Below are 27,199 nucleotides of genomic sequence, written 5' to 3'. Positions count from 1 at the left end.
CTATTCAGCAAGTATTGGTGGGAAACCTGGACAGCTGCATGCAAATCAATGAAACTAGAACACGCCCTCACACCATGCACAAAAATAAACTCAAAATGGCTGAAAGACTTAAATATAAGACAAGACACCAACAAACTCCTAGAAGAGAACATATGTAAAACATTCTCCGACATCAACCTCATGAATATTTTCTCAGGTCAGTCTCCCAAAGCAACAGAAATAAAAGCAAAAATAAACCAAAGGGACCTAATCAAACTGACAAGCTTTTACAGAGCAAAGGAAACCAAAAAGAAAACAAAAAGACAACTTACAGAATGGGAGAAAATAGTGTCAAATGATGCAACTGACAAGGGCCTAATCTCTAAAATATACAAGCAACTTATACAACTAAACAGCAAAAAAGCCAACAACACAATGGAAAAATGGGCAAAAGACCTGAATAGATATTTCTCCAAAGAAGATATACAGATGGCCAACAGCACATAAAAAAATGCTCAACATCAATGATTATTAGAGAAATGCAAATCAAATCTACCATGAGGTACCACCTCACACCAGTCAGAATGATCATCCTTAATAAGGCCACAAATAACAAATGCTGGAGGGGGTGTGGAAAAAAGGGAACCCACCTGCACTGTTGGTAGGAAAGTATGCTGGTGCAACCACTGTGGAAAACAGTATGGAGGTACCTTAGAAAACTATGCATAGGAGTTCCCGTCGTGGCGCAGTGGTTAACAAATCCGACTGGGAACCATGAGGTTGCGGGTTTGGTCTCTGCCCTTGCTCAGTGGGTTAAGGATCCTGCGTTGCCGTGAGCTGTGGTGTAGGTTGCAGACGCGGCTCGGATCCTGCGTTGCTGTGGCTCTTGCGTAGGCCGGTGGCTACAGCTCTGATTGGACCCCTAGCCTGGGAACCTCCATATGCTGCGCGAGCGGCACAAGAAATAGCAAAAAGATCAAAAAAAAAAAAAAAGAAAACTATGCATAGAACTACCTACCATATGACAAAGCAATCCCACTCTTGGGCATATATCTGGACAAAACATTCCATGAAAAAGACACATGCACCTGCATGTTCACTGCAGCAGTATTCACAATGCCAAGACATGGGAGCAACCCAAATGTCCATTGACAGATGACTGGATTAGAAAAATGTGGAATATATACACAATGGAATACTACTCAGCCATAAAAAAGAATAAAATAATGCCATTTGCAGCAACATGGATGGACCTAGAGACTCTCATACTGAGTGAGGTAAGTCAGAAAGAGAAAGACAAATACCATATGATATCACTTATATCTGGAGTCTAATGTACAGCACAAATGAACCTTTCCACAGAAAAGAAAATCATGGAGCAGAACAGACTTGTGGTTGCCAAGGGGGAGGGGGAGGGAGTGGGATGGTGTGGGATTCTGGGGTTAATAGATGCAGACTATTGCCTTTGGAATGGATAGGCAATGAATCCTGCTTTATAGCACTAGGAACTATGTTTAATCACTTGTGATGAATCCATACAGGTATGTGTAACTGGGTCACCATGCCATACAGTAGAAAATTGACAGAACACTGTAAACCAGCTAAAATGGAAAAAATAGAAATGATTATAAAAAGAAATCTTTAGCACATGTTTATTTTCTATCTATATAAGAATCATGATTTTACTTTTATTTGTTTGGAAAACTATCCTTTAACAACCATATAAAGGAAAAAGAGATTTTTGAATGGGAAGTTTTGAAATTCAATGTCTATAATCTCTGATCTCACAGATGGTTATCACACTTCTCTTTTCCCCTTTTTGTACCATAATTTTTGTCCTCTAACTTCAGCTACTATTTCCCCCCATCCCCCGCCCTTTTTAAGCTCAGATAAACTTTGAAGAGTGGCAAAACAACGTAGCAATTGGTGGCTTAAAGCTGTGCTCTACAAAGGTACAACCAACTAACCAACAAACATATGAACATTTTAATCACAGGTAACAAAATTATTTGTTTTTGTTTTGGCAACAGTTTAGTACTCAAATACTACTGATGATTTCTAAGAGAACTTGACCTTGTTGGATCTAACAGATGGGGAAACACCTTAGATAATTACAAGTGCTGCATATTTTTCATCTAGTTATTGGTGGGAAGTTTACATTTTTATTGGGACCAATCATGGGAATCACTACACTTCATTCACAGGAAATGTCTCACCATATCCAATACATAAAAACAGATTTTCATACTTACTGTGCCCCACCAGAGAGCATCTGCATATGTAGAAAACTCCTTATTGGCATCCTTTTCCACCAGATAAACAAGGAAAGATGAAAAAATAAGAACCAAAAATCCTATGTACCACGCTGTGATTAATTCCTAGATATAAAAGGAAAGAAAGATTTTTAGAGGCAACAAATCTTTGAAAAGAAAAAAAAAATCTGAGTATGATTCCATTAGTTTTACTACTTCTTGCATATTTATGATGATTTTTAGATAATCCATGTGTCCCCAAATTACTTTAATCAATTTCTAAAGACTAAGTCTGTTTTTGATAAGTTAATATCATCGCAGTCAATGAAAAAGTTAAAACCTCTTGCCCTGTAGCTCAGAAAGCAAACCTCACCTTGCTGTGAGCATAAACCACGGAGCCCAGTAACTTCCAGGTGCCCCCTCGCCGGTCCATGCGCACCATGCGGAGGATCTGCAGGAAGCGGAGACTTCGCAGTGCAGACGTGGCAAAAATGTTACCCTGAGTTTTTGCAGAAACAACTGCAATCGAAGCGATAAGAACAATGGTATCTGAAAGAAAGAGTTGGAAATGGCTGTAAGTTTTAGTTTTCAGAACAATATTTCTGAAAGGGTCTCTCTGACCTTTTTGGGGCACAAGTATACAGAGCTTCAGTCTGGGCCTGGCATAGTGATACTTGGGCTCTGTGATATCTGAAGCAGGAAATGGCAGCATAGGACCCCTGCTGCTTTAGTTCCTACCCCTTTGGTCATGCTATACTTTACTTATGCAGTTCTGGACCACTTGCTATTTAACTTGCAAGAGCCAGACCATGGCCTTCAGAAAATTTGGTGTTCGGGGGGGCCTTAGGCTGTGGGGCAGCCCTCTATAGCATCTCTGGTGGCAGGGATGCTCCTGCCAGCAGGAAGGAGCCTCTGCCTGGGGACACTGGGGCTTCCTGGTTGATGCCACAGAGGCATCATAGCCTGCGCAGCTGGGAAAATGCTGCTTTGCAAGATCATGTCACTTCTTTGGTTGCTAAAGAAGCTTGTAGCTCTTTTCTGAAAAAATATTTACTTATGTTGTGGAGCCTGCAACTTTACAGACTGTTCAACAGAGTCTGAATATTCTAAGCTCTCTACCTAAAGAACTTTTTATACCTGTCAGTCAATTATGGGCAGTTTTGTATACACATAAATTAATAATACATTTGTTACAATAGAGTATGTAATTATATTGCATGGGAATAGATATTTAATGTTTGACACATTGACATTTGGCTTAAATAATATCTGCCCTTTTGTGAGCTAAAAAGAGCAGCTAATGAAAGCAGAGGAAAGATAAATGTGGACTTGGTCATTTCAAGTGTAAATATGTGAGTGATAGAAAGTAGGCTTTGAAGTGGGAGGAGTGAAGTGGAAATGAATGGCCTCCTATGGGGATGTTAAAATCAGTTAGCTTGACCTTACCATCCTCAAATAAAATGTCCTTCCTGCTCCAAAGTAGACTGTGCACGACCAGGCATCCACTTGCCAAGAAGAGTTCCCCTGCATGGGTGTTGTATTTACGATGTTTTGTGATCTTCAGGGGCAACTGCTGTATGGATGTGTATTCTTCATTCAGCTCAGTCCTTCCTACACTCACAAAGATCTGGTCCCTGCTGTGGACTAGGAAGATCTTTTGAGTCACTTTCCTGGTTCCCCTTTTGGGTCAGGACTTGAAGAGAGAGGGACGGGGGCTGGCAGGACAAGCGTCAGCCAAAGGGATTTTTCCAGTCCGATTTGAGCACTGAGACTTCATGCCTTGATACACAGAGGGCCACAAATGGATCCTTGAATTCTCTCTCTCTGCAGCTGTTGGGAGTGGGAAGGGACTAAACATGTCGCTACAGGCACCAAAGACATTAAAGTCAGTTGCAAAGTAGCATGTACAGTGTAGTCTATTTTAATAAAAAAATTATACAACTAGGAAAAACATGAGGATTATACTATTACTTCTCTCTAGGTGTAGAGCTTGGGGTGAGTATGTGGATAAAAGGACTTTTCACTTTCTAAGTTATTCATTTCAGGACTGTTAGAATTTTATAACAACACAATGTCTTTAAATCAGGAAAAACTTTAAAAAAGAGTTGACTATGAAAGAAATCTCTTCATTTTCATCATTTGGAGGGACTGACTTCTGTGGCAAGTGGTTTTCAGACAAGAGACATTCCTTATGTGGCCCTGTGGGATATACATTTTGCTTTTATTTTTCATACCCTCCTTCCTTAAGTGTACAAAGGAAAGAAAAAGGCACAATACTCTATTTACTATGTGAAAATACTAGAGATAGCTGAAATAATTAATTGGCTAGTATAGGGGTACAGAAAACACAGACTTAAAATTTACTATGTACCAGGCATTTTCCTTAGTTCTAAGTTTTTTTTTTTTTTTTTTTTTACAAATGTTGTATTATTTTAATCCCCATAATAAATGTGTTGGTTAGGTATTCTACAGATGAAAAGCATATATTGCATCAGTTCAAAAAAATCAGCTATAGAGTTGTTACAGTACAGCACAAAAAGTATGCTGTAAAGTTAGTTCATTAGGCAAAACGCAGAAAAAATAAAAGGAAACCTGTGGGTTTGAGACAATTTAAAAAACTATGCACACAGTGAATCATCATCTAAATGTTTTAAGTCACAAAATATGCAAAGGTAACCACAGATTTGATTGAACACTCTCATTGTAATTCAGATCTGAAAGGCAAGAGTTCAATAAAATGAAATCATAAATGAACAACCAAATGGCAAACAATGACTGTAAGTCATAAAAATGATTCTGGTTGGGTTGCAATCATTCACTAGGATTTTGCTGCCAGTACCACCTAGGTATTTCTTAGGTTAATATTTTATAAGTTATGAGTACTCCATACTTTTTATTTGTTCTGTAGTTCATTACTTAGCAGAATGGACATTTCACAAGGTTGGCTACTTGTATCCCAAATATCTAGAACAGTGCCTGAAATGTGATAGGCACTCAATAAATGTTGATAGAACAAACTTATGGTAATGAACATTTAAAAGTAGCTTGACCTTTGTTCTCTTAGCATATCGGTGGCTTAATAACTGGAATATCAATCTAAAATACTCTTAAGTGAATCAAACCAGCATGGAATTCTACAGCAACACTTCATAGCCATTATCCATTAACGCTTATAAAAAGCAAATCTAAGATTTACCTTTTATTAAATTGGGTAGGTACTTTAAAGATGGCTTCATAGGAGACTCCTGAATTCCCTTCCTTCCCCAGATACACCAAATGAACAGCTACATAGGCGGTAATTTCCTCTCAAGCAAATCCAAAAACTAGCTAAGGGAGTCACTGGGAGAATATGAAAATGTTCACATCAAAATGGGAAGGAAAGTATGAGATACACACTTGCCACAAACCCCTCTCTCCTGGCACAGTGCCAAATAAACAGAATGGGACCTCCAACTCTCAGCTTCTCCTTGAGAGGCTAAAGGTTTGAACCTCACACTTAGCACTTCATTTTTAAGACTCCCACCAGAGGCATGGGTCCCCTAACACCTAGCTCAGGGAGCTGATGGGGTTTGCATCCTTGAGAACCATAAGACTATAACAAAGAAGCAGGAGTTAATGGGTGCAAGCAGACACTGCAGCCATCATCCACTGCTCAGTGTACAGGCAGAGATGACCACCTCTCAGTCTTTGCCTGAAAGGATTCTACTTGTGTACTTTGAAAACTGCTGCCTGTGGGTCAGGCCTCTAATGTAGCATGTACCCAGGGAGGCCACAGAAGCCAGTGGACACCTCCCCTGCCCTCTCCCTCTGGCTTGCTCCAAGTTTCCAGTATCTTCTTCAAGGAGCTTTTATATCCATCTGGTGCCCCAGCTTTTGAAGGTGCTGCTTGAGAGAAAACTCCTGGGTCACCTGGCTCTGACAGCCAACAGGACTTTCTCTCAGGAGTCCCACAGGACCACAGCAAAGAAAGAAGTTCTTAATGGGTTTAGGGGTCCCATAAGCCCCCTCCCTCACTCCATGGCCATATAACTGGGTCCAGTGCAGAGGGAACAGGTAAATGCCCACCTCCTAGTTTCTCCCTGGATGAGGCCTAACTATAATACTTTCCCAACTGCTGCTTGAGGGTACAGCTTCTAATTGGCCTTCATCTGGGAGCTGGCTGTGATCCTCCCCTTTGGGAGACTGATGGGTCCTGGCACATATTCAACAACTGGGAGCCACTAAGAACAGGGAAGGTGGTTAGACAACCATGGAGGTTTTAGAGACAAATAGAAGCAAAGGCTAGGCTAATTAATGATGTTCATCTCCCACACAAGACCAGTCTCTCAAGACTGAAGGAGGCAGCTGTTCTTTCTAATACACAGAAACTAACACTGGAAGTCAAGGACAATGAAACAAAATAATGTGTTCCAAACAAAAGAGCAAGATAAACTTCTAGAAATGGATTTTAATGAAACAGATAACCTAGAAGAAATAGCTAAATTCCTAGAAAGATATAACTACTGAGGCTTGAATTGTGAAGAAACAGAAAATCTGTTCATACTAACTACTAATAAGGAGATAGAATCAGTAATCAAAAACCTCCCAGCAACAAAAAAGTACAGGACTAAATGGCTTCATTAGTGAATTATACACATTTAAAGAATAAGTACCAATCCTTCTCAAACTTCTCCAAAAAAGCAGAAGAGGAGGAAACACTTCCAAACTCATTTTACACAGTCAGCATCACCCTGATATCAAAACCAGACAAGGACACCACAAGAAAACAAAAGTACATATCCCTGATGAGCATAAAAGTCCTTAATGAAATCTTAGCAAACTGAATTCAAACCACATTAAAAGGATCATGCACCATGATCAAGCAGGATTTATTCCATAGATTCAAGGATGGTTTAACATCTGCAAATCAATCCATGTAATACCATATTAACAAAAGGAAGGATAAAAATTATACAATCACCTCAACAGATGCAGAGAAAGCATTTGACAAAATTCACATACTTTCATGATAAAAACTCTCAACAAAGTGGATATAGAGGGAACGTACCTCAACATGATAAATGTTCATACTACCTAAAGCAATGATTCAATGTAATCCCTATCATGTTTAAATGGCCTTTTTCACAGAAATAGAACAAATAGTCCTAAATTCATATGGAATGATAAAAGACCTTGACAGCCAAAACATCTTGAGAAAGAAGAACAACACTAGAAACATCACACTTTCTCATTTCAAATTATATTACTAAGCTATAGCAATCAAAAAAGTATGACATGAACATAAAAACAGACACATAGGTAAATGGAACAGAACAGAGAGCCCAGAAATAAGCCCATGAATACATGGTTAATTAATTAATTAACAACAAAGGAGCCAAGAATATACAATGGGGAAAGGATAGTATCTTCAATAAATGGTGTTAGGAAAACTGGATGCTCACATACACAAGAATGAAAGTGGACCACCATGGTACACCACTCATAAAAATGAACTCAAAATGGAATAAAGAGTTAGTAACACCTGAAACCGTAAAACTCCTAGAAGAAAATAGGGGTTAAGTTTCTTTTTTTTCTTTTCTTTTTCTTTTTAGGGCTGCATCTGAGGCATATGGAGGTTCCCAGGCTATGGGTCTAATCAGAGCTACAGCTGTTGGCCTACACCACAGCCAGAGCAATGCAGGATCCGAGCCGCATCTGCAACTTACACCACAGCTCATGGCAACACCAGATCCTTAACCCACTGAGCAAGGCCATGAATCGTACCCACAGCCTCATGGTTCCCAGTTGAATTTGTTTCCACTGTGCCATGATGGGAACTCCGGGGTTAAGTTTCTTGACACTGGACTTGGCAGTGATTTTTTTTTTTTTGAATTTGACACCAAAAGCAAAGATAAAAAAGCAAAAATTAACAACTGAAACCATAGCAAATTAAAAAGCTTCTGCATAGCAAAGGAAACCATCAACAAAATGAAAAGACAATGACAGAGAGAAAATGTTTTCAAATCACATATCTGACAAAGAGTTGATATTCAAAAACACAAATAACTTGTACAACTCAATAGTAAAACAAACAAACAAACCAAATGATCAAATTAAAAATTGGGGAGTGGATCTGAATAGACACTTTTCCAAACAAGACATACAAATGGCCAGCATATGTTGAAAAGGTGCTCAATATCAACAATCACCAGGGAATGCTAATCAAACCTCATTACTTGCCATAATGCCTATTATCAAAAAGGCAAGAGATAACAAGTGTTGGTAAGGATGTGGCGAAAACGGGAACACTTACTTGTGCTTTGTCCGTGAGAATGTAAATTGGTGCAGCCACTATGGAAAACAGTATGGAGGTCTCTCCAAAAATTAAAAATAAAACTATCACATGATCCAGTAATCCTGTTTCTGGGTATATAGCCAAAGACAATGAAAACAAGACCTTGAAGAGAGAGATGCACATCCATGTTCACTGCAGCATTATTCTCAATAACCAAGATACAGAAGCAACTTAAACATCCATCTATGAATGGATGAATGGATAAAGAAGATCTATCTATCTATCTATCTATCTATCTATCTATCTATCTATCTATCTATTGAAATACTGTTCATCCATGAGAAAGAAGGAAGTCTTAATGTCTGCAAAAACATGGATGGGCCTTGAGGACATTAAGCTAAGTGAAATAAGCCAGATAGAGAAAGACGGATATTGTACATTGCTCATGTGTAGAATCTAAAATGTAAAACTCATAGAAACAGGGACTACAATTGTTACCAGGGGGTCGGGGTGGGGAGAAGTGGGGAGATGTTGGTCAAAAATTAAAAACTTCCAGTTATAAGATGAATAAATTCTGGGGATCTAATGTACAGAATGGTGACTACAGTTAATAATACTGTATTATATGTTTGAAAATTGCTAAGAGAGTGAATCTTAAATGTTCTCATCACAAAAAAAGAAATGGTAATTATGTGATGTGATGAGGTGTTAACTAATAATCATTTTGCAACATATAATTGTATCATATTAATAGGTTGTACATCTTAAACATTATACAATGTTTATGTCAATTACATTTCCAAAAGCTGGGGAAAAATTAGGTAGGATAATTTAAGATGTACACTCAATTCATTGTCCAAAATGTTCTTTGTAACCTAGGAATGTTGTCTTAAGTGAAGACAGAACTTTTCCATACAACGGTAGGAGCTATAGACACGCCTTGGAATTCACTGGCTTCAGATTCGTTTATCTGCTCATATGTTAACTGAGTCTCGAGCATTGCATTAGACACTTGCATTAGAAATGAATATTCATTCGTCCATCTGATCATCAATCTATTGCAAGTATTTATCAAGTCCCTACTATGTTGTAAGCATTGGGCTAAATGCTTCATGTGCACCAGTGGTTGTCAGTGGGGACAATTTTGCCTCCAAGGGGACATTTGGCAGCGTCTGGAGACATAGTTGGTTGTCATAACTGGGAAGGGGGTTGCTACTGGCATCTAGTGGTAGAGGCAGGGGTTGCTTCAAAACATCCTGCAATGCCTGGAATAGGACTTTGAAAAAAGAATTACCCAGACCCAAATGTCCATAATGCCAAGATTGGGAAACTCGGAGATACGTCATATTTATTCTTCCAAACAACCCTATGAAGTAGATAGTATTATTACCACTGTCTTCTTATGAGTGAGGAACTGAGGCTGGAAGGGTCAACTAGCCAAGCACAGTGTCTGTAAGTGGTTGAATGGGCCCTTACTTGACTCCTAAACTAAGCCTTTAAGAGCTATGGTACACTGTTTCTGGATTAAGTAAATCCTGAGTAGGGTATAGGGGGTAAGCAGTTGTGACGGGTCTTGGGAGGGAGAAAGGGGTAGGCTGCAAAGCAGGAGGATACTAAAGCAAGAATAAACTGTTATTGCATAAAGCATTCAGGAAAGAAATAAGGACGGGGGGAATAAAGCAGAAATAAAGTGATACTGAAACAGATGGCACTTTAATGGACACATCAGGAGAAAATGGGGTTAGAGAAAAAATAGAACTGCTAATAAATAAAGAGGTGCTCCAAATCTCATGGGGAAAAATAAACCATGTAATCCTGAGCTCTTAATGTCTCTCCCAAAGAAAACAGAAGCCAACACGTTATGAAGTAGTGAAGAAATAGTTATTGATTACAATAAACTCTTTAGAAATATGAAACATAGGCTTATAAGGTATTAGGAAGTAGGCTCACACACTTACTGAATCACTTAGAATGATTTATAAATGAATTCTTGAGACTTGAGGAGATTGTAAAGATTTAAATGAAGTAAATACTGTAGTGATATTTGAGACACATAGAAACTGTGCAAGAGCTTGTTATTAGACTCCACTGGAACTTTGCTCCAATATCACATAGTTGGCAAAATCAATACAAATTGATCATCCTGGACCCTGTGTAAATGGGATTAGTCACTGAAATACTGAAAAGCTCTCATTATAAGGTGTATTCACATCCAAGGTTACCTTAGCAAGGGCCCAAAGACTGGGCTAAATCAAGGTCAACTGTACATCTGAACTTGACAGCTGTGTTTTGTTGCTACAGTTATATGACATAATGTACCTTTTGGAAACGACATTTTAGTATACTTGCCTTAATTTAAAATCATAAAAGAAAGAACTAAATCATATGGATTAAACAAAGCATAGCCGAACACTTTTAAACTAGTGATTGTTAGGAGAGAGAAATTTTCTAGAAGTAAACCAAAAAGTTGATATGTCTTGACCCCTACAAACTGTCCTTAAAGACTTTAGGCTTTAAAAATTTTTGTAAATTATGTTAAGAGTCTCACAAAAGTTTCCCCTAATAGCTAAATTAAATTTCCCTCCTGTACTTTAAGCTCATTTCATTTTCTTACCTCTGGGCAGCACAGAAGTGCAGCAAATACTACATTTCTGATGTTTACACCCTCTTCTACCAACTTTTTTGTTCCAATTCCTTGAGCTCTTTTCAGTGGCCTCACTATAAGTGAAACGTTGCATAATTTGAATAAAATATCTGTTTTAAAATTAAAAAATAGCTAGTATAAAATAGCAAAACCATAAACGTGTATAAGAAGTAAATTTATATAATTAAATTCCTTATTAATGAACCTTAGGTTATTTTAATTTTTACTATTAAAATGGTGCTAACTTTGGAGTTCCTGTTGTGGCTAAGTGGTTAACGAATCCAACTAGGAATCATGAGGTTGTGGGTTCAACCCCTGGCCTCACTCAGTGGGTTAAGGATCTGGTGTTGCCTTGAGCTGTGATGTAGGTTGCAGAGGTGGCTCGGATCCCGCGTTGCTGTGGCTCTGGTGTAGGCTGGAAGCTACAGCTCTGATTCGACCCCTAGCCTGGGTATCTCCATATGCCGCAGGTGCGGCCCTAGAAAATACAAAAAAAAAAAAAAAGATGCTAAAATGAACATCCCATTATACATATTTTTGTAAGTATTCTCTGTAAGGATAGATTCCTAGAGATTGGACCATTGGGTTGAAAGCCAGCACCTTTTGAGTTTTGATATCAAAGTGCCCTCCAAATAATAGCAATTATCACTAACAATGTATGGAAGTACTTATTTTTCTCTCTCCTTGCTGATGAAAATAGTAATAGTAATAAAAATAGCTAAAATATACTGTTTACTGTGTGAAAGATACTGTTCTAAGCATTTTCATATACTACGTGGGATATAAATTTGTAATCTTTGACAAAATAAGACAAAACATCATTTTTTTTTTTGTTCTTTAACAGATTTGGAATCTCATGTCATTAAGAAGTCATAGAAGTCAAGACATCTAGAAGGTACCTTTGCCCAAGATTACGAAAATTTCCTAGATTTTATTTGGGGTATTTATATGCCTGTTTAGTTAATGTATGAACTTTGTTCAGAATGTTCTTTGTGGCAAAGGTAGCTTAGGTGTCCACTTCAGATGCAGGCTTTTCTTTGGGGGTATAGGACTATCCCGGGGGGATGGGCTGCCCACCAGGGATGACACTTCCCAGGTCTGCTTGCTTCTGGGTGATACGACTCATCCTAGCTGACGGAAGGTGAATGGAAATTGTGTGTGCATTTCTAGGTTCAGAGGAATCAGATGGCCTTAGGTGTGCTCCCTTTTCCCATCTGCCAGAGCTGCATGTAGGTACCAAGGATGGCTTAAGGAGCCTGACACTAAAGATGGCAGTGCCTCTGTCAGCCTGATTCCTGAGTGACTGTTTGGAGCAGAGCCTTCAGCATACACCCCATCCCCCAGCAAGAAGCACCTTCATTGGACTGCCACACAAGTAAGAAATGAATTTTTATTTTGAGAAGTTTTCGGAATTTGAAGATTTGTATGTTATGATAATCGACATTACTCTAACTGATACATCTTTAACTTTTAGGAAATATGTTTGTCTCTGTGGTGAAGTAGAGAAATAATCTGACTTATAGTCAATTTTTCCAATACCACCTAAATAAAAGTCTGTTATTCTCCAAATGTTTCCATATACTCATTGAGAAGTCTGTCTCTAGATTCTGTGCTGTTTTCTTGCCAATTCTTGCATCAATATGACACTAGATACTAGGTAGGGTAATATGCTTTTAATGTTATTCCTTTTAAAAAATATTATCTATAATTCTGAGGTTATTTTTCCAGGTAACTTCAGAGTAAATCTATCAATTAAAATAAACCAGAGTTCTGGAATTCCCATTGTGGCTCAGCAGGTTATGGACTTGACATAGTCTCCATGAGGATATGGGTTCGATCCCTGGCCTTGCTCAGTGGGTTAAGGATCTGGTGTTGCCTCAAGCTGTACATAGGTGACAGATGTGGTAGCGATCCAGTGTTGCTGTGGCTGTGGCTGTGGTGTAGGCCTCAGCTGCAGTCCCAATTTAATACCTAGCCTGGGAACTTTCATATGCCACAGGTGTGGCTATAAAAAGAAAAACAAACAAACCAAAAAACCCCCTAGAGTTCTGATACAGATTGCATATTAAATTTAGAGGTGAATATCTTCTTTATTGCCTCCTTCATCTCATATTCACTGAGTTGTTTAGTTGTGTTGATTCTGCTCTATAATATCCTGGCTCAATTTTCCTCTTCCCATCTGTCCTATCTCCCCCTAGTTCAGGCCTATGCTCCCTTTATCCTGGCCATCCCAGCAGACACTGACCAGCTTTTCACTCTCCTGTCTTTCCTTTCTCTAAACTCTTTTGTATTCTATCACCAGATTAAAATGTTAAAGTGATTACTTTTCTGATCAAAAATTTTCTGGCCATGGCTGTGGCACATGGAAGTTCCCAGGCCAGGGATCAATCCCCGCCACAGAAGTAGCCACAGCCACAGCAGTGATAATACTAGATCCTTAACCTGCTGAGCCAGGGAATTCCAATAATTTTTTTTTTTTTTGAGTACTTAGAATGAAGATCAAATTCTGCTACCTGGCTTTAAAGTGCTCTACAAAATGCTGCTGGCCTGCCTGGGAAGCCTTCCCCCTTCCCTGCCTGGCCAACTCTCAGCTGCCTCTAGAACTTAAGCACCAGGTTGTCAAGGAAGCTGCTTTCACGCTACTAGTGCCCAGCACTCTGAGGAACTCTCCTGTTACAACCCTGACTACTACTGCTAGTGGGAATCTGCTTGCCTGCTGGTCTCTGCCAGTAACTGTAGGAAAGTGAAGGCAGGCAACAGCACTTCTTCTTCCTTGTAACCTCAATGCCTAGTTCAGTACCTACCATAGTATGGATGTTCAATACTTATTTGAAGGATCTCTATTTGATGGGTTATTTGCTTATAGTGAGCACATAAATATAATAACATTTTATAACTTAGAGTCTTAGAAACAATAAAGTTAAATAGCCCTCATTTTGAAGCTGAGAAGCACAAATCTACAAAAGTATACAGAAGCTAAAAATATACCCACGTAGAGTGAAATGCAAAAAACCCCAAAAACCAAAAAACAAAAACCAACCCCCCAAACCCCTGGAAATCCACAAAGAGTGAAATGCAAAACAAACAAACAAACAAACAACAAAACCAAAAAAAAACCCCAAAACCAAAAACAGAAAAAAAAAAAAACTTGGAAAAATATTTGCAACATAGATGATGATGGACAAAGGGTTGACTGTCCATAACATATAAAAATAAACTAGTAAGAAAACATGCTGGCAGAAAATTGGACAGAAGGCATAAATAAAAATTTAACTCTAGGAGGAAGTTAAGAATGGCCAATAGATAAATGGGAAGAAGTTCTTTATAATCATAGCAAGGTACTATTTAAATCTATCAAACTGACAAAGTTTAAAAAAATAGTATTGTCAAGGAGAAGGAGGAAAGTTCTTTGATGAAGATTTTGTGTTAACAATAAGATGGCTTAATTTTTTTGGGGGGGGGGACTTTGTAATTTAACCATTTGAAACCTATTATTTAATTTTACTTCTAGGAATCTAACCTAATGAAAACCTTTGTAGACGTCAACCAAGGTTTGCATAAGAAGACTTATTATGCTATTAGGAATAATATAAAAATTAGATCTTCTAAGACTAGTGAAGGACTGTTTGGGGGCTGTGACAGAAAGGAAGGAGTCGAAGGGTGACTTCAGGATTTTTGGCCTCAGCAATTAGTTGAATAAAAGCCCTTTGCTGTGATGGTGGACTACTGCAGAGGCAGAAACAGAAAGGAGGGGTACTTGGGGGTAAAATTAATGGTTTGATTTTGGCTGTATGTATCAATTTTGAGATGGCCTCTAGACATCCGTAGACAGTGGGTGAGGCTGGAGCTCGGGGAAAGGTCAGGGTTGCAGAGTCAGGCAACAGTGTGTGTCCCTGTGTGTTTTATGCCGCAAGACTAATCTCCAATATCATACTGAAACTACTGATTCATAGTGTGACCACAGATGTTTAATTTCATATGTAGATTACAGATTGGAAGATGTAAGGAAGTTGTGTTTGTGTATTTATAAAACACAAGGAAAGAAGCATTTGTCCTCTGAGAGTCACTGTGAATGAGTAGGAGGCAAACACATCTATTTAAGGCACACTCAAGTTTCTCAAATAAACTACCTAGGTTAATCCCATCAGTCCTCAATAAATCAAAATGATGAAAAGTCATGGGTATTTCCAGATGATTCTGAACATGCTTTAGGGCAATTATATGTTTGCTTTATATCATGTTCCTTTATACAGAAAGTACAAGAATGGCTTTTAGTCCTCAGATGTTTAATTTTCACCTTGCACCTGTTTTCATACATACCAAACGGCAAAACTGCAGTCAGTTTCAACTCAACAGTATTTGCCTATAGGTCTAAATACCAGTATTTGCCTATAGGTCTAAAAAGAGATACGGGGAGTTCCTTTGTGGCTCAGCAGGTTAAGAATCTGGAATCACTACTGTGGCCCTGGGTTACTGCAATGGCATGAGTTTGATCCCTGACTTGAGAACTTCTGCATGCCAGGGGTGCTGGAAAAAAAAAAAAAAGATTTGGATTCTATGAATGAATAACGACAGTTGAAACTTCTACTGGAAATCCCCTAGCATCCTATGATGAAATCCAATGCTTAGATATCTTGTTCAGTGTGATAACCAGAACATTTATGCACTAATAGTGAAACAATGATGTCATTACAGGTTTAAATTTACAGAGTAAAAACAAAGTACCTCAATTTCAATACTCCTATTTTGTATTTAACCCTCAGCAGTTAAATGACACTGACTCTGAATCCTGGCAGCCAGTTATGTTTAGTTGTATTGGGATAAGCAATTTTTCTTTGAGAAACTTGGTATTATTTTCAGGTGACCTGTAGGTTTTCATTAATCATCGCCTACTACTAAAAGTTTTTGAAAGGGTATCTTCAGGAAGTTCTTTGAATAGAAGAGAGCTATTTGGATTTTGCAGGTGGAGAGGCCATTTCAGCTAAAATGTCACTAACCAAGGACACCTATGGATAGGAATCCATTTCTAAGTATTATCTGGGGATATTGAGAATTACCTCATACACCTGGCCCTCAAGCTCTTGTGATACACAATTTCTTATTTTTAGAAATAAGAAATAGATACAGTTTAGGCTTCTGGATAATCCTCCAGGATAAACACTGGGGTGTGAAAATGGGCTTTTTCTTCTGTGAAGAATGAAGAGATAGTGCTTTAAGAGAGCAAATTTGAGTAAATACAAGCCCCAGATAAATACCTGACACTCATTATGATTCTGAAAATCCTACTTGTTGCCATGTGCAGATCTATTATAACCTGCTATTTGCCTTTTTAGGGGATTATATTAATCAAACAGATCGTGATTAATTAAAAGCTCCATCTTTAATGATCTAGTCCTTGGCAAAATCTGCCTCATGGGTACTAGGTAAAGGACAATTTTTAGAACTTTCTCATTTCATATTCACTTTTAGGTATTGCTGTTTATGAACTCTGCAAAGTACACTGCTATTCTTATCTGTGCATAAAAGGAAAGAAACTGTGTCCCAGGGCGGCTTGTACAAGGTGATACAAGAAATTACTTCTAGAGACTGGATTAGAATTCATAGGAACTGACTCACGGACCTGCAGCACAGACTGTGGAATGCACTGCTTCACAACAAATCCTAATGCCATGAAGACAAATCCTACTTTGGGCTCCCTTTCTTTTCATTATCAATCCCTTTCCTCCCATCATGAGCTTTCTGAATAAGACATGCTCTGTTTACAGGGGAATGAAAAGCAAAGTTTATTGGAAGCAGGTGATGATACAACCTGGGGAAGTTTTGTGCAGAGGCTGGAGATACTCACAGAGGGCACTGCCATCAGGACAGCGTATTTTCCCACAAAGGAAATATGGAGACATACCAAGAAAAAGTAATTCAAAAACAGTTTCAGATGTGCACATTGAACATTATGACCAGCAACTAGTCCAGAAAACCACAGAAGTTCGATAAGAGGTGGATTCTGAAGTCACACGATGGCACATGTCCTGAGGATTAGCTACACTACTTTGATCTCCACATTCCAAACACAGATTTGGAGTCTGTGGTAGGGGCTAAAGTCAAATATTTAAAACACTGTGCAAAAGGCAGAAGTAAAAAGTTGAGAAAAAGGCAGTATGGGAGCAGAAGAGCCTCCTGTAGAGGAGCTTACAATTATAAGCACCTTATTAAAAATACCATCACAGTCACACGACCGCATTAAAGTGGAAACTAAAGCAATTAGATTTAAAAATTTCAGGCCAAAATTATTCTTCTGAAAACTTCTGATAACTGAGGTAAAGGTGCTATTTTTTGCTGTGCATTGCTTGGATAGTTGCCACATTTTTCTTCATTTCCTCAGACCGTTTTTACATTGTGTATGCAGAGGGTGTGAAGGGGAATGATGGTCTGCAGGGGAATGCCTTCTAGCTCGCCATTGTTTTGAAGTTTTAATTCACTTAGTACACACTATTATGGCCAGAAACAGCTAGGATCTGGGCTTTTAACAGTAAAGGGCATGGACAGGGCGTGGAGGGGTGGACAGGACCGACACTCCCTGCCCTCACAGAGGTGAAAGGACAGGTGGAATAGAAGAACTGAGCAGACAGACAATCTGGGTGATGCATGGTGAGAAGGGAGAAATACAGGCCTACAGTGCAGGTTCAGTTACCGCAGTTAAGGGCCAAGAAAGTCCTTCTGGGGAAATGCGGGTTAAGCCATAATTAACAACCAGTTAAAGAAAAAGCTGCAAAACTCCCTCTTAATGTCCTTTAGGTACCATAACACAACCATTTCTGAAATTAACACATTTTAAGAGCTCTAGACTTAGAAAGTACCTGATGTGGTTCCTTCCCACACTCCTCTTTTATTTATTTATCTTTTTAGGGCCACACTCACGGCATATGGAGGTTCCCAGATAGGGGCTGAATCAGAGCTGCAGCCCCTGGCCTATGCCACAGCCACAGCCACAGCCACGCAGTATCTGAGTCATTCATGTCTTGGAACTACACCACAGCTCACGGCAATGCTGGATCCTGAACCCACTAAGTGAGGCCGGGGATCAAACCCACATCCTCATGGATGCTAACTGGGTTTGTTACCACTAGCCACGATGGGAACTCCAGTTTTTGAATAGTTAATATATTCATATGATTTAAATATCAAAATGATATAAAGAGGTAAACGAGGAGAAATCTTTCTCCCACCCTTGTCTTCATTCTTTGTTCCTACTTAGCATCTTTAGGTGAATTTTTATTTTTTTTTATTTTTTGGCCACACCCCTGGCATGCAGAAGTTCCAGGGCCAGGGATTGAACTTGCACCACAGTAATAACCAGAGCCACAGCGCTGACAACAATTGATTCTTACTCTGCTGAGCCACAAAGGAACTCCTAGGTGAACATTTTTATTCTTCTTCTTCTTCTTCTTTTTTAATCTTTTTAGGGCTGAGCCAGTGGCATATGGAAGTTCCCAGGCTAGGGGATGAATCAGAGCTGCAGCTGCTGGCCTACACCACAACCATAGCAATGGGGGATCCAAGCCAAGTCTGTGACCTACACCATAGCTCAAGGCAGTGCTGGATCCTCAACCCACTGAGTGAGGCCAGGGACTGAACCCATGTCCTCATGGATACTAGTTGGGTTCATTACTGTTGAGGCACAACAGGAACTCTTGAACATTTTCATTCTTAAAAAAATTTTTTTTCCAATTTTTTTCAAAAAATAAAATCAATAGGAATATATATTATTTTTCTCTTTTCTTACACAAAAAGTAGCACACTATATATGTAGTATTGCAGCATCTTTTTTCTTTTAATGTTTCTTAGATCCTTCTGTAGCTAAACAGAAAGAACTTCTTCACTGCAGTCACAGTTTGCTCAACTATACTTACTACTTACTACAAAGTGATGTAACTATCAGGAAGGAGAATTCGTGGGTCACAGAGTAAATGTGTGTAATTTTAGTAGTAGTAACACTTTCCATACAGTTGACACCACTTTGCACTCCAGTTGGAATATCAGTGCCTGCTTCTTCACAGTCTCACTGAAAAAACTAAGAGGTCATATCTTGGAATTTTGCTGACCTTACAGGTGAGAAAATGCTGTCATTTGTATTTCTTTCTTATGGGTGTGTTTAAGAGGCATGTGTGTATTTCTTTTGCTGTGAACCATCTGCTCATATTCATTTACTATATTTTCTACTGATCATTGAATTTTTCTTCTGGATTTCTAGAGATCCTTATGGTTTAAGATGATTAACTTTTTGTCTCTGTTAGGTGTTGTAAATATTTTCCTACCTTTGTCTTTTGACTTTGCTTGTTGTTTTCTTGTTTTGTTTTGCTTTGTTTTATCATGCAGTATTTTATTTGGTATAACATAATCAAATTGTTAAAAATTTTATTCAGCCTAAATTTATCAATACTTTCTTCTATGTTTTATGTATTTTTAGTTACAGTTAGAAAGGCCTTCCTGGTTCTGAAGTTACATGAGAATTTACCTATTTCTGCCATCCAGTATTTTATGGGTCTTATTGAATTTAAATCTTTAATTTATTTGGAATTTTTCTTAGAATATGGTAAAATAGATAGAGATCCAACCTGATCTTGTTCCAAATAGGTAATAAGTTGTTCCAACATTGCTTATACCAGAGTGATGATGAAATTTAAATTCATGAATTTGTGGGGTTGTTACTAACTTTTGAGATAATGACTTTTATATTGATTATGCTGGAAGATTCATTCAGAGACAATGAGGAGGGTTTTGAAGGAAGAGTAGAGTCTTAGAGAGTAGTTTTAAGAATGGGAGATTTTTTAGAGTTACCATATGATTCAGCAATCCTACTCCTGGGCATATAGCCATAGAAAACCATAATTCAAAAAGACACATGCACCCCGATGTTCATAGCAACACTATTTACAATAGCCAAGACATGGAAGCAACCCAAGTGTCTATCAACAGAGGAATGGATAAAGAAGGTGTGGTACGTACATATATAATGGAATACTACTCAGCCATAACAAAGAATGAAATAATGCCATTTACAGCAACATGTTTCTAGAGATAATCATACTAAGTGAAGTAAGTCAGAAAGAGAAAGACAAAAATCATGTGATATCACTTATACATGGAATCTAAAAAATGATATAAATGAACTTATTTACAAAACAGAAATAGACTCACAGACATAGAAAACAAACTTGTGGTTACCAAAGGGGAATGGGGGGGGAGGGATAAATTAGGAGTTTGGGACTAACATATACACATCACTATATATAAAATAGATAACAAGGACCTACTATATACTATATAGCACAGGGAACTATCTAACTATTCAGTACCATGTAGTAACCTATAATGGAAAAGAATCTGAAAAAGAACATATACATACGCACACATAGACATATATGTGTATAAAACTGAATTGCTTTGCTCTATACCTGAAACTAACACAACATTGTAAATTAACTATACTTCAACTTAAAAAATGATTAAAAAAAAGAATAGGGGGGAGTTCCCATCGTGGCGCAATGGTTAACAAATCCGACTAGGAACCATGAGGTTGTGGGTTCGATCCCTGGCCTTGCTCAGTGGGTTAAGGATCCAGTGTTGCCGTGAGCTGTGGTGTAGGTTGCAGACGTGGCTTGGATCCCATGTTGCTGTGGCTGTGGCATTGGCCGGCGGCTACGGCTCTGATTTGACCCCTAGCCTGGAAACCTCCATATGACACGGGAGCGGCCCCAGAAAAAGGCGAAGAGACAAAAACAAACAAACAAACAAACAAAAACAATAGGGGGATCTTTGACAAATGTGGGATTAGGGAAAACGAATGACCTCTTTTAAGATCACATCAGGACTACTGTTATTAGGCTCACTTGCAATAAAACACCATTGGGTCTTGATGACAATTTTAAAAATTCTATTCTGGAGTTGCCATCGTGGCGCAGCGGAAATGAATCTGACTAGGAACCATGAGGTTGCAGGCCTTGCTCAGTGGGTTAAGGATCAGGTGTTGCTGTAAGCTGTGGTGTAGGTTGCAGACGCGGCTTGGTTCTGGTGTTGCTGTGCTGCTGGCATAGGCCAGTGGCTACAGCTCTGATTAGACCCCTAGCCTGGGAACATCCATATGCCTCGGGTGCGGCCCTAAAAAGACAAAAGACAAAATAAATAAATAAATAAATAAAAATTTTATTCTGTGGGATTTGAACTTTGGGGCTCTGATGTGATTGTATGTAATAGCAAGCAAGTTTAATTAGTATTGGTCTCAGTGAAGTTTGCTTGAATAAGGACTCTCTACAAAGTAAGTTAGATTTAAGTAATGGTTCTTCAAGAATTTTTACAGTATTGCCTTTTGACATTAATTGGTCTCTTAACACTTCATTTATGTAAACATCAAATTTATATTCATTTACCAGAGCATGAAGAACTGCTCCTTAATGGGTTACATTTTCATTTGTTTCTAGACCCAAGTGGTTACATATGAATTTTAGTAACTTGCGTTTATTAAAATAATTTTCATAGAAAGCCAGAGGAGCATAAACATACATTTTCTATGAAAGTAATAAATGTTAAGTCAGCATAGATGTAATTCACTGCTATAAAATATTCTAGGCATTGCTATATTTTAAAAAGAAGAGTCAGACTCTAGAAAACAGTTTGGTAGCTTCTGATAAAGTTAAACAAACACCATATGACCCAGTAATCCCACTTCTGCGTATTTACCCTAAAGAAATAAAAATTTACATTCATAGAAAACCTCTACATAAATGTTCATAGCAACTTGGTTTATAGTAGAAACAACCCAAATGACCTTTATTAGGTAAATATACAAAGAACCTTGTACATCCATATCATGGACTACTATTAAACAAGAAAAAGGAAAGAACTACTGTTATATGCAATAACTTGGAGAGATCTGAAGAGCACTATGCTGAGGGAGTTCCTGTCGTGGCTCAGTGGTTAACGAATCTGACTAGGAACCATGAGGTTGTGGGTTCAATCCCTGGCCTTGCTCAGTGGGTTAAGGATCCAGCGTTGCCGTGAGCTATGGTGTAGGTTGCAGACATGGCTCAGATCCCACGTGGCTGTGGCTGTGGTGTAGGCCAGAGGCTACAGCTCTGATTCGATCCCTAGCCTGGGAACCTCCATATGCCGTGGGAGTGGCCCAAGAAATGGCAAAAAGACCAAAAAAAAAAAAAAGCACTATGCTGAGTGAAATAACAGTCAATTTTAAAAGACTGAACTTATGATTGATGGTTGCATTTACATAACATTCCAAAGACAACAAAATTACAGAGGTGGAGAACATATTAGTGATTCCCAAGAGTTAGGTTTGGGGGAAGGAGTGACTCTAAAGGGATAGCACCCTAAATTTCTTTAGGAGGATGGGAAAATTCTATGTCTTGATTGTGGAGATGGTTAAATTAACCTGCACACACGATAAAATTTCAGGCAAGTATATGTAAAAAAGTGAGTGCATGCAAAAATTGATGAAATCTGATTAAGGACTGCAATTTAATGACATATTCAATTGACTTCCTGGTTTTGGTAACTGTACTATCCTCACTGATAAGATGCTTTCATTGGGGGAAGCTGGATGAAGGATACCTGGGTGCACAGCAATGCTATCTACTCTTCTTGCAACTAAAACACTAATCTAAAGTTATTTCAAAATGACCTTTTTGAAGTTGTAAAAAAGGGCCAGATCTTGGGAAGATGACTATTGAGAAAAGGAACTGCATTTTTATGATACTAACATCTATTTTCTTTTTTAAAATTTATTTTTATTATATATATTTATTTCATTATAGCTGGTTTACAGTGTTCTGTCTATTTTCTACTTACAGCATGGTGTCCCAGTTACTAGAGACTCTCATACTAAGTGAAGTAAGTCAGAAAGAGAAAGACAAAAACCATATGATATCACTTATAACATCTATTTTCTGTTAGACCTCACATTAGCTTATGTCTCCTATGGGGTCAGGGCAGATTTGGGCACAGGAATTAGACCTCATCACATGGTTTATTACTCTGTTCCTGCTGTGCCACATGTGGGTGATACAAGGAGATAATACAGTGACATAGAAAGATGTCTGGACTTGACACAAGCAAATCTCTCTTTTTTGTTCTGACTCTTTGGCTTATATAAAATGTGACCCTTGATAAGGCCCTTAGTCTAAGTCTCAGTTTTTCAATATATAAAATGGGGATCATCATGTTTTCCAGCTTCAGTAGATTGTGATGGGGGGTTATGTGAGATAATTCATTAAATATGATTTACACTTAATTAAAAATTTTTTTTTTATGTTTTGCTTTTTAGGGTTGCACACATGGCATATGGAGGTTCCCAGGCTAGGGGTCGAATCAGAGCTACAGCTTCTGGCCTACACTACAGCCACAGCCACATGGGATCCAAGCCGTGTCTTTGACCTACACTATAGCTCATGGCAACGCCGGATTCCCGACCCACTGAGCAAGGCCAGGGATCGAACCCTCATCCTCATGGATACCAGTTGAATTGTTTCTGCTGCACCACAACTGGAACTCTTATGATGTACACTTTAAATGATGAAATTTTATTCCTGTTTGTATAACACCAAGAAACCCAAATCCTAACCTCTTGTTATATTCAGCTTCAGAGAAAGACTTCTTACCTAAATACAGCTCTTTAAACTACTATCTCCCTTTTCTAATGTGTGTGCAGGAAACAGACAATAAATGAACCAGCAAGTTCATAGCCACAGCTGGAAAAGCAGTCAAAGGTAAAAAATGAAGCAAAGGGAAGTTCCCTGGTGGTGCATGTGGTTAAGGATCTAGATTGTCACTGCTATGGCTCAGTTCCCTGCTGTGGCACGGATTTGATCCCTGGGCCCAGAATTTCCATATGCCATGGGTATGGCCAAAAAAAGTGAAGCAAAGGCTCAATCATATCTTGTTTTAAGCGAGGTTGTGAGTTGAGCATTTAATTCAATATAGTTCTTTCTTTTAACCTAGAAGGAGTGCAGAGAGCTACTACAGCACTCTTTTTTCTATTATTTTAAAATCAGTAAGATTTATTTCTGACAAAAAGCTGATTCTGCAGCATTTTCAACTGGAATCTTTACTTATATTTCAAAGTGAGAAAACTTGAGACGTCCTCTGCCTACTGCAGCCAGAGGAATCTCTCATGGCCACAGACACCACCTAGAACATGCTGAGAATTTGGATCCTAAGAAGAAAGTTGCAAACCTACCTAACATGGTCTCCTACCAACCTGTGAATAATTCATTTTTCCTGCTCCTTCATTATTCTTCCCTGCGTAGATTAAATGGATTATTCTATAATTAAATCTGACTCACAAGAGGCGGTGCCTTAGAGCAATGAACCACAGGGAAGCCGGCACTGTACCCCTAGCCTCACTGCTGACTTAGGGGCTGAGCACAGAGCACCCCCACTTCATGGAGCCTCATTTCTCTCTCTCTATAGAGTGAGAGGAATAGTGTCTCTGGGGGACATGGTGCTGCTTTATGAGCTCTATATTCTAATTAAGCTCCTGATTCTCTTATAGAAACTTACTCTTTGAAGAATTAAAGAAACATTATACTGTTGTTGTGACTCTTAATGGGAATGAAGCTTTAAAATCTAATTTTAAAAGCCTCCTACTGCATAGCACATTATCCACACTCTCAAATACTGCAATCAGCTGTGCACTGAGTCGCTCTGTGGTACTTATTAAAACTAAAACAAAAGCCCTGCAAAGACGTGCTGGGGAACAGTCTCACAGCCACATGCAGTGGTTCTACTGAAGCTGATGTGGCCTGTTCAGGCACATTCCAAGCACCACTTCAAAAACTGACCCCATAGTGACAGTTTAATATTGCCTATTGATCACAGGTCTTCAGATAACATCTCAAAAAGGGATAATCTCTCAAAAGAAATAAGTAATCTTTAACGACATAAATCTGCATGGCATCCATCAAAACTAAGTGTACAGAGCAAAGTGTTCTGGTGAACAGCCCCCTGGGAATTGCTTACTGGTAAGAGTTCACAATGGGGATGTTAAAGAGCTTTCATCACATCCTCCTAATTCCAGCTGCTCGTAAGAAATGACACATTTTCTTTTCAGTTTCGACATTTTCATGTTTCTAAGGGTAGGCATACAGATGCATGGAAAAGTCAGAGGGATAGATTTTTATTTTTCTGGATGGGTACTGATTTGTACATTGCAGATATGAACTTCAAACAGGTATAGATAGATGACCAAAAAAACCAGGGCCTTATATAGGTACACTTTTTGCTCCCCAATCCAAACGTTGTTTCTTTAACCCAAATATTTAGCATTAGGCAGGCCCACCAGCAATCTACTGGACCTTCACCTGGTGGCCCATCTTAGATGCTGCTTTGAATCAGGGAACTTTACACCCTATACAGCCTATATCTGCCCATCACCTCCTGCTTCTCACTGAGCTCCAGCCACTGACTGTGTCTCTCTTCCTGGTTCAAGCCAAGCTCAATGAGTTTCAAGAATCTTTGTAATTACTATTTCCTGGCCTGGAGAGATCTATGCCTACATCTTCTCAGCACTGGCTCCTTTTTACTATTCAGGTCAACTTGAGGGTCTGCTCCTTAGAAAGAGTGTCTTGGACCACCCAATCTAATGAAGCCCCCGATCTCTCTGTTTGTTTTCTTAATTGCACATATCACTAGCAGACATGACCGTGTTTTCCAAAAATATGTTTGCACATTATTCTTCTCTGTCCACTGGAGTATCAGCTCTACACGAAGGTGGACCCTACCCATTTAGTGGAACACAGCCTCCTTGGCATCTACAACCATGCTTGGACATGGTGGACATTGTATAAACATTTGTTGGGTGACTGACCTCAAAACTCAGGAGGATCTTTCACCCCTCTGCTCAATGTCTTGATGTTCTACACCTTTCTGTCCACAACTCCTTCTGCCTCTCCACTTTTGCTCTGTATCAACATAAACAGTCTCCCTCCTTCTCCAAGGGCACAGGAGACTGTATTCTTATAGGCAGGGATCATGTTTTATTCATCTTTGTGTCCTTTGCAACTCAGATCATCTTTGGCACATAATAAGTGCTCTGCCTGTGAATGAATTTTCTTATATAACATTTAAAAGTACAGAATAATAGTACAATACATCATAGTGCTCCCCTGAGGTTTATAGGGGGAGTGGGAAATAACCTTTAGTTATTCATTCCTCCAAGGGCATTTTCTGTGTGGTCAAGTCCTATCAGCTAATCAAGGTACTGTAAGTTTGAATTTGTGCACCAGGTCAACAGTGACCTGAACAGGTCTTCAATGGCCTACTAATGTGAACAAACACTTGAAAGCATTTCTGGGAGTAATCTCACTCACTTGGAGGTGTCTCCAATTAGGAAATACCCCAGAAACCTCATAATAACATTGCTCAAGAGGGTATGCAGTTGTATACAAGGCAAGTCAGTCTACATTAGAGCTTAATTTCTTCCATAGGTCAGAGAGCAACAACAGGTAACTGAAACTAGTTGAAATAATAAAGCTGATAGATAATAATAAAGCAATTAGTCATTTTGTGAAGTCTGGCTTCTCATGCAAAGATTTCAGATTACAAATGATGAATATTACAAATGTAAGTTGATGACAATGGACATGGTTAATCAAATTTAATTTAAAAATACTGATAAACAATTTGAGCAATTTTCTCAGAGTGGGGTAATATGGTATTCTGGGAAATAAACAGATAGTTGGTCATTGTCCTGGGTTTCTTGTGCACAGCTCCTAAAACCCAGGTATCTCTGGAGTGATAAGTGCCTTTTGTGTGATTATTAGATGACAGGTTGCTGGGGGTGCCCAAATAGCTTCAAGATGGGGGATGGTTACCAGAAAGACAAAGGCATGATTAGAGGGTTAGAACTTCCAGCCCCACCCTGGACCTATGGGAAGGGAAAGATCCTAGAGATGGAGTTCAACTACCAATAGCCAATGATTTAATCAGTTGTGTCTATGCAGTGAAATCACCATGAAAGTCTCTAAACCATGGGGTTTGGAGAGC

General features: G+C 38.8%; 1 protein-coding gene across 3 annotated transcripts in view; it reads right to left on the bottom strand.

Annotated features, from left to right (window-relative positions):
• KCNQ5 (potassium voltage-gated channel subfamily Q member 5) overlaps positions 1 to 27,199 on the bottom strand; it is a 504,606-nt gene that overhangs the window by 103,190 nt on the left and 374,217 nt on the right. For all 3 annotated transcript variants that reach the window (XM_047760371.1, XM_047760380.1, XM_047760389.1), the window contains exons 4-5: positions 2,605 to 2,780; positions 2,232 to 2,357 (exon numbers count right to left, since the gene is read on the bottom strand). In XM_047760371.1, coding sequence (XP_047616327.1) covers positions 2,232 to 2,357; positions 2,605 to 2,780 — 302 coding nt within the window. The remainder of the gene's footprint in view (positions 1 to 2,231; positions 2,358 to 2,604; positions 2,781 to 27,199) is intronic.

Source organism: Phacochoerus africanus, chromosome 2 (assembly GCF_016906955.1).
Source record: "Phacochoerus africanus isolate WHEZ1 chromosome 2, ROS_Pafr_v1, whole genome shotgun sequence".
NCBI classification, from domain to species: domain Eukaryota; kingdom Metazoa; phylum Chordata; class Mammalia; order Artiodactyla; family Suidae; genus Phacochoerus; species Phacochoerus africanus.
Note: the sequence above shows the minus strand (reverse complement) of the source record. Positions and strands in the feature narration are given on the sequence as shown.